General features: G+C 36.5%; 1 protein-coding gene across 4 annotated transcripts; it reads left to right on the top strand.

Moving 5' to 3' along the window:
* Positions 1-665: 665 nt before the first annotated feature.
* On the top strand, positions 666-7,299 carry LOC120075530 (actin-related protein 2/3 complex subunit 5A). Of its 4 annotated transcripts, none has more exons than XM_039029013.1 (6): positions 666-722; positions 770-835; positions 1,196-1,320; positions 1,422-1,494; positions 1,873-1,973; positions 6,985-7,299. In XM_039029013.1, exons 3-6 carry the CDS (start codon positions 1,223-1,225, stop codon positions 7,118-7,120), a joined length of 408 nt encoding a protein of 135 aa, XP_038884941.1. In that variant the 5' UTR covers positions 666-722; positions 770-835; positions 1,196-1,222; the 3' UTR covers positions 7,121-7,299. The 4 variants fall into 4 exon arrangements, with proteins under 4 accessions (XP_038884941.1, XP_038884942.1, XP_038884943.1 ...); XM_039029014.1 differs by lacking the exon at positions 666-722 and adding an exon at positions 933-979; XM_039029015.1 differs by lacking the exon at positions 666-722 and adding an exon at positions 933-1,006.
* The last annotated feature ends 445 nt before the right edge of the window (positions 7,300-7,744 follow it).

The following is a 7,744-nucleotide window of genomic DNA, read 5'->3' as shown; positions in this document are numbered from 1 at the left end:
AAAATCTCGCTCTCTCTCATAATCTCGCTCTCGAATTTGATTGGGAAGTTCAGTGGCAAAAAGAAGGAGATTCATTAGCTCGTTATTTAGTCAGACTTGCTGAGATGACAGAATCCGTAAAAATTATTCAACAAACTTTGGAAAGAATTCTAGGGGGACCTTATGAAAATTTAGAAATAGAGGAAGGTCTCCGGAATGATAATTAAACAGACTCAATAATAATGTTATTAAACAGACTCAATAATAATGTTAGGAAGGACAAGGTCGAGGGTTCAAAGTTTGACGTACAAATGAAAGGAAAGTCGAATTTTCAACCCTCTATTTATTAAAAAAAACAATTTTTTTACAAATAATTTGAAAACAACAATATTTTCCTAAATAGTTTCTAAAATGACAATATCTTTTTAATTTTTTCGATATCCACCTCTAGTTGAAAATTTAATTGTGGATTTATACAGGTGTGTTGTGGTGAGCCAAGGAAAAAAAAATCCTCTTTTTCTTTTATTGAAATTCCAGCCGGCAGACCCATTCTTCTCTCTCTCCACGTCTCTCACCCGTTTTTTCCCCTCTCGATGAGTCTGCTACCGACCGTCGTCTGACCGTCGTGAAGCGCCGCCGCCGCCGCCGCCGCCGGACGCCTGGTTGGTGCCACCGTCTCCCTGCCTCTCTCTCTAACGTCTTTCCCTCCTCCGGTCTGTCTCTCAGCCTCTCCCTCTTTAGATACTGTCTCTTATACACATCTAGATGTGTATAAGAGACAGGTATTAAACTTTTCACCGTTAAGCAGTCACGCCGCCGTCGTACACCGCCACCTTTGCCGAATTGTAGGTTGTGGGTAAGTTTTGGTGTATTTTGTGGTTTCTCTTGGAGATTTAGAATACCCGTTTAGTTTTGGATTGAATTTTATTACACTCATGATGTTTGGAGTGTAGATCTGAGTTTTAGGAGGCCGTTAGCGTGCTGACCAGCGGAGTTAAAGGTGGTTTCAACAAGATTTCGATAAGTTGTAGGGCTTTTAACCTTTTTGTTGATAGGTTATAGTTTTTGAAATTTGAAAGTTGGGATCACTTTTCATTTGGGCCCTATAAAGGGGCCATCTATACAATTATTCCCAGTGGGGCAGATCGTCTGATTTTAGGCTCTAGGTTCGATTTCATTCCAATGGTTGGATTATTGATCGTACTGGTATGATCAGTTAAGTAGGGGTGATAGCGCAAGGAAAATGGCGACTACAGGTGAATTTGTGGAGGCAGATAATGCAGAAGCCATAATCACCAGAATTGAGCACAAGTCTCGAAAGATCGAGAGCTTACTTAAACAGTAATGAATTCTGTACCTGCTTTGTGATTTATTCGATTTAAATTTATTTAGCTCTTCCTAATGAAGATTCCCCAATTTGTCAATTTTTCTATTCGTAAAAGGTCTAGACCAGTCGAAGCTCTTAAAACTGCGCTCGAAGGTTCCCCTCCAAACACCCGAGATGAGCGTTGCAAGGTATCGTTTCTTATCCTTTCTTTCTTCCTGCCTACGACAATTTGGTTTCAGATTGTTGTTTCTATACCCATGGGTTTTCCTTGCATTTTGATTTTATTTTATTATCTAATTTATGGTTAATTCTACAAATATTAAGGGAAATTATTGGAGAATTCCCTTTTATTTGGTGCTATTTCTTATGTTTTTCTTACATTTTCTCAATATTGAGGCCGATTAGTATGGCTGAATGTTGATTTAATTCTTGGGAATAGTTTGCTGTATTTGTTTGCAGTTACTCAAAATGAATAGGCTTGCTGTTTCTTTCATCTTTATGTTTTGTGGGTCTGCTTGACGTTGGGAGGACGAGTTAATCTGATGTGATTATTTGGACTTCTCCAGTCAGCAAATTGGATTGTGGTGCATAGGGCTCTCATGGCTATAAAGGATGTAGATGGGATGTTTTCTTCGTTGGATCCAGAGTACTATGATATTCTAATGAAGTGAGTTTGTCCGGTATCAATTCTTATTGCTTCTACTTATCTCAGCATGAGTATAAAGTTGGTCATTCCTATTGTTTTTCTCTTTTTACTTTTTCCTTAGTTAATTCCAAGTTTACTTTCTGATATTAGTCTTTTGCTATGAGATTTATACTCAAGTTGTTGGTTTGATCCTACTATGAGTTTTGCAAACAAACTTCTGTTTTCTCTTTTCCTGCTCTCATCAAATTTCTACCGCTAGCTGTGTCGGATATGGACACACTAGCTAAACTATATGCTTCTTAGGGCCCCTTCCTTTCAATAGTCTCTCAATTTGTTTTTCGAAGTGTTCCCAAATATTCAAGGATTATGCACACCAACAAGAAATAAGTGAAGATGCTTGGCAACACTAATTTGGCCAATGTTAATCTTCCCCAATCGAAGACCATTTTCATGTGGATCATTTTTCTGAGATTAATGACTGGGGTCGAACCACAGGGAGGTTAGGATTTAATCTTCTCTTGAGCTAAATTCGACTATGAAAAACAGTAAAAATGGGGTTGTGGTTTTGGATAAAATGAAACCATGCAAGGATAAATGTAAACTAGGATTGATCTATCTAGTTTCTAGTGCCATTCAATGCAATTTCTATCCTCGATTTCTGGAACTTAAACATGCAACCGATTCATGTATGCACAACTACTCGCTTGATGCAATCTAACGCTCTACAAAGGCAGACAACTAGCAAGAATCTAATCGAGAAAGCGTCCTAATTATTAATTAGGTCGGAAAGGCCATACCCTAACTAACCTACATGTTTCTAATCCTATTGGGTTAGATAGCGTCCATATAGAATTAAAAACACATGCATTATGATTTAGGATTCAATTATGTTGATTAATTGTTAGGAAAGCCATATTCAATTAACCAATTTTATCTTCGAACCTAGCAATTCATGCTTCCTAGGAATAGCCATCCAATGCACAATTAACTAATGTTATTTGAGTGATTTTAGCTAGACATCTAGGAAAGAACGTGACATAACTAAAAATCGATTAGCCATGCATGATTATGCGTGAACAGTCAACCTCACGATTATGCTTTTAGAAATTATAATGGATTCGAAGAAGACACAAACTCAGCATGCAATTCATCAAGAATATAGAATCCTCAAGAAATTGGCAAAGAATTAAAATTCCAAAAACTAGATAGAAAAACCATTACCTCGAACAATCCATAGACAAATCGAAGAGGAAGATCCAATCCATTATTTACAATCCAAAAGAAAATAAAAATCTAACCTAGAGATGCAAAAAAGATAAAAGAAGGGGAAGAACTAGTAGCCACTCCTCGGCCTCCACCAGATTTTTGCATCCCTCTTACCTAATTTGGAAAGAATGCATTTATACCATAGGCGTAGTGTTGCAACGCTCTTATCGATCCAACCCTCAAGCATTGGTGCAGAGGCACAATGCTCCGTGTGATGCTTTCTTGCAGCGAGCGCTTGTGCGTGATGGATGCGTTGACGTTTCGTTAATAATCGCAGCATTGCAACGCAAAGTGTAGTGTTGCGACGCTGCCTTCTATACGAGCCTACTGCCCTTACAACATTGCGTTAGAGTGTTGAGCGAGGGTTGCGATGCTCGTCAAGGGCATTTTGGTCATTTCTCCTCCTTTGAAGCGGGTGCTCAAATCACCTCCAAATTGCTTCAAATTAACCCCATTTGACTCCAATTGCTTTCTTTGGTCTTAATACTTACAAAATAGGATAATTAACATGTAAAATCCATTAACGAGCCTAAATTAGGCTAGGAATTATAGCTTTTTTTGAGAGCTATCATGGGGATCTTTTTTTTTTTTTTTTTTTTTTTTTTTATAATAATTTAGATTAATGATTGGGTTTCAAAAGTCCACCTTGATTGCCCTCCCAGCATCAAATGGAAGGTTTTCTGTCCTAAGTATGTGTTTGTTCCTCTTGAGTCTTAAGTACCATCAAGAATATTTGGTCATGAGATCTTATAACACTTGCTTTATTATTTATTTATTAAAGGATTCACCATGAAAGAAATTGAGAAAACCCACCCTTAATATTTCTAGAATAGCTGAAACCGGCCAAAAGAACTAAACAAAAACCCTTTATACTCCTTTTTTGTTTTTGCTACTGCTTTGTTTCTGCCTTTGGTCATGGGAACTTTCTTTTTTTGTATTGGCCATTTTGTTATGGCTCTATTTCTCTTTCTGCCGCTCCTTTGTAGATTTTGATGTGCCCATTTATCATTGACATTTTTGTATCTATCTCCTTGATCTCTCTTGTATTGGTCACCGTTGATCCTTCTGGATATTTCATACAGCAATGAAATGTTTCTTATCCCAAAAAAAATTTAGGCTTGGGAGAAGGGATATTTGTATTTGGAGTTCTAATCTTCTTAAGGGTTTTTCCTCTAAGTCTTTCTTTCGCTTGTTGGACCCCTCTCTTGTTAGCGAGTCAATTTTTGATGTGTTATGGAGGATTAAGATTATAAAGAAAGTGAAGTTCTTTACCTGAAAAATTTTATTGGGCCGTGTCGTGTGAACACTTTGGATAGACTTCCGAGAAGAATGCCCTTGTTAATGGGTCCATTTTGTTGTATTCCTTATCTAAAGGTAGATAAAGGTAGAGGAAGACTAGGATCACATTTTCTGGAGTAGTTAGTTTGCGAGGTCTGTTTGGGATTATTTCTTTGAGGCATTTGATCTTGTGTTAGCTCGTCAGAGGGATGTCCATGCGACCACTGAGGAGTTCCTCCTCCATTTACCTTTCAGAGAGAAAGGTCGTTTTTGTGGTTTGTGAGGGTGTGTGCTTTGTTTTGAGATCTTTGGGGGAGAGGAAGTTAGGAATTACAGAGTGTTTAGAGGTGTTGAACGGGACCGAGATTTCATATTTTTCTTTGAATTTCGATTTCAAAGGCTTTTTGTAACTACTCTCTAGGCAACTTTGTACTTAGTTGTATCCCCTTACTCTAGTGGGGTTTTTGTAGGCTTGTTTTTTTTTATACTCTTGTATTCTTTCAATTTTTTCTCTATAAAAGCAGTTGTTTCCATAGAAAAAATAATAATAATAATAATAAAATATCTTTGTTTTCTTCTTACTGTATGCATATGGCATAACAACTGGGCGAAACGGAGGATTAGGTTTCTAGTTTGGACTTTTATCTTGGGTACTGTACTAATAATGCTATCGAAGCTCCCATGTGTACCAGGAAAAAGAAAACTTTGTTAAGTCATGGAATTTCACTGCGTTTCTGGACCTTACTTTGTACTAAGACCAGAAATCATCTCCATTTTCCAAAGAGAAAACATATTGAAGATTTAAAAAATTACTCCAAATGGTGGTTTTACAGTATAGTTTCTCCAAAGCCACTTGGCCATGAACGTGATATTTCTTTTCTTGAGATTACCAAGATCGAACTCTCCAAGATGAAGAGGAAGCTTACTCTTTTCCAAATGAAAATGTATAATCTACCTTCAGTATCGGATCCCTTCAGTTCCTGAAGTCTCGGAAAAACATCGGCTTGTTTAGAAATTTTAGCACGAACCAAAAAAATCAACAAAATAAGTTGGCAGACTCGAAAAGGGAGTATTCGTCAAGTTGAGAAAATTCTCTTTCCAAAAAAAGGTGTTTGGAGTTTTGTTCAAGGAGAAAAAGCTCATTGGAAGATGGTTATCTCTAATATAGTATGGGATTGAAGCTCAACGCTGGAAAAGTGAAGTTCCATAGAAAATCAAGTTCTTCTTATGGCCCTTGCTTCTAGAGGTTTAGACACGAAGATTGTAGGAGACGAATTCAAATTAGGCTCTTTCTTCATTGGATTGTGGCTTTGTGACTTCATGGAAAAAAATTGTTCTTCCACGTCGGTTTTCTACCGGCTTAACTATTCATGTTTTTCAATGTATCCTTATACCTTTCCAGGAACCTGAAGTGTTCTTCAGTCGGTGTTGAAAGGAGAACTAGACATCTTGGGACATAGGGGTGAGCATGATAGACCGAAAGATCGAGTAGACCGACCAACCGGCTTTTACTCCTTGACAGTCGAGGTCGGTTTGAATATTTACTAAACCAACCATAGTCGATTTGGTGGCGGTTTGGTCGAAAAATCGACTCTGGCTGCCAATGCTCACCCCTATTGGGACATGCACCTTTTGACTGCCCTAAAATCGTTGTTTGATGACCAATCTTTCTCTTATCAACCAAGATTGGGACTCCAAAAGGTGCTCATGTAATAGACTAATAGTTGTCTTTGGTAGGGGTTTCATTTGGCCTCCTCCTCTAGGTTGTATTTCTTTCGTGTTTTGAATGTTATTTTTAATATATTTTTGTTTTCTTAAAAAAAATTCTTAAAATCTTTTCAAGGATATGGTTCTAGAAACTTTGATATATCAGGTTACAATTAATTGGTAGACCCAGACAAGAAATTGACTTACAGCCAAAAGGGTTAACCATATCTTGAATTTGGGAAATAGGTTCCATAATGGTTTCTTCGAATTACATTATATTGAATAAAAAATCGCCCATCTTCTCAATACTCATTGATGAAAAAAAATTCAAATTGGAGAGAGAGATCATCATTTCCAACTTGAAAGCCATCCATATAAAACCTGTGAGGAAGCCTCTAGGAAGGAGCACGATGAAGCAATTAGTAACTAAAATTAATAGGACGGTTAGAAAAGATTTCCATGAACTCATCTTGAGGCAAGTTGTCTGTTTGTTTGTTTGTTTGCTTTTGTTTTCTTTCTCCTCTTTTTCTCTTCTCTTTGCTTGCTGCTAGTATGATTGAATAATCATCTTCGTAAACACAAGCATGAAGTCGCCTGCTTCAACGAGTGCAAAAACAACTTCAAGATTGAATAACTGTTTGAGGACATGATGTGTGTTGTGGCAAACACTTAATTTATTTATAAGATATTATGCATCATCATCCAACATTTGATGGTTCCTCTGCTGTTGGTAGTTTCTTGCCAAAACTTGAGCATTTATATGTAGAAGAACTATTTGCAGGTACTTGTACAGAGGGTTATCAACTGGTGATCGTCCTACATGTGATCAGTGTCTCAGGATACATGAAAAATTAACAGAAAGGGCTGGCTTAGGCTGTATTCTCCGCTCTCTTGCAGATACTATTAACACCGTTTGATTTTTCTTTCTTTCTTTCTTTCTTCTTCTTCTTCTTCTTCTGAACAACGTTTGGCTAATGTTGGAAATATTATTATTTTCTCAAAGAGCTGAAATGTACTCCATTCTATCTAATTGACACCTGTAAATTGCTTTTCCGGTGGTGATTTATGTTATGCAGTTGCAGATTTAACATTTAAATGTACTTGTACCATATACCATTAAAAGGTATAGGACAACTGATTCTTTTGATACCTAAATGATGTAGGATTAGACGACTTGTCTCGTGAGATTAATCAGAAATGCATATAAACTGATTTAGACACACATAAAAGGAAAAAAACATAGGGCTAGATTTAAACAATTGAATATACATGAGTAAAATAGGATATAACTTAAACTACAGGGTTATATTTTTATCTAAAATTTATTGTTATTATTACATAAACAAAATGAGTGGGTGGGATCCTTTTATATAATTTCTTTTGGAAAAATTACTATTTTGGTCCTTAAATTTTGAAGAATATATGTGTTTGGTTGCAGAGTTTTAAAAATATACTTTTTTTAGTTTCCAAATTTATGAGAGTAGACCTATTTGGTCTGAGTTTTCAAAATGTACATTTTTAATACCAAAATTTTTAAAAAT

This window comes from Benincasa hispida, chromosome 4 (assembly GCF_009727055.1).
Source record: "Benincasa hispida cultivar B227 chromosome 4, ASM972705v1, whole genome shotgun sequence".
NCBI classification, from domain to species: Eukaryota; Viridiplantae; Streptophyta; class Magnoliopsida; order Cucurbitales; family Cucurbitaceae; genus Benincasa; species Benincasa hispida.
Note: the sequence above shows the minus strand (reverse complement) of the source record. Positions and strands in the feature narration are given on the sequence as shown.

Excerpts from the sequence above, each read along its gene's own strand:
- LOC120075530 (XM_039029013.1), top strand. The coding sequence starts at position 1,223 with ATGGCGACTACAGGTGAATTTGTGGAGGCAGATAATGCAGAAGCCATA. Across the intron at positions 1,321-1,421 it reads ATCGAGAGCTTACTTAAACA|GTCTAGACCAGTCGAAGCTC; the intron begins GTAATGAATTCT and ends TATTCGTAAAAG. Across the intron at positions 1,495-1,872 it reads CCCGAGATGAGCGTTGCAAG|TCAGCAAATTGGATTGTGGT; the intron begins GTATCGTTTCTT and ends GGACTTCTCCAG.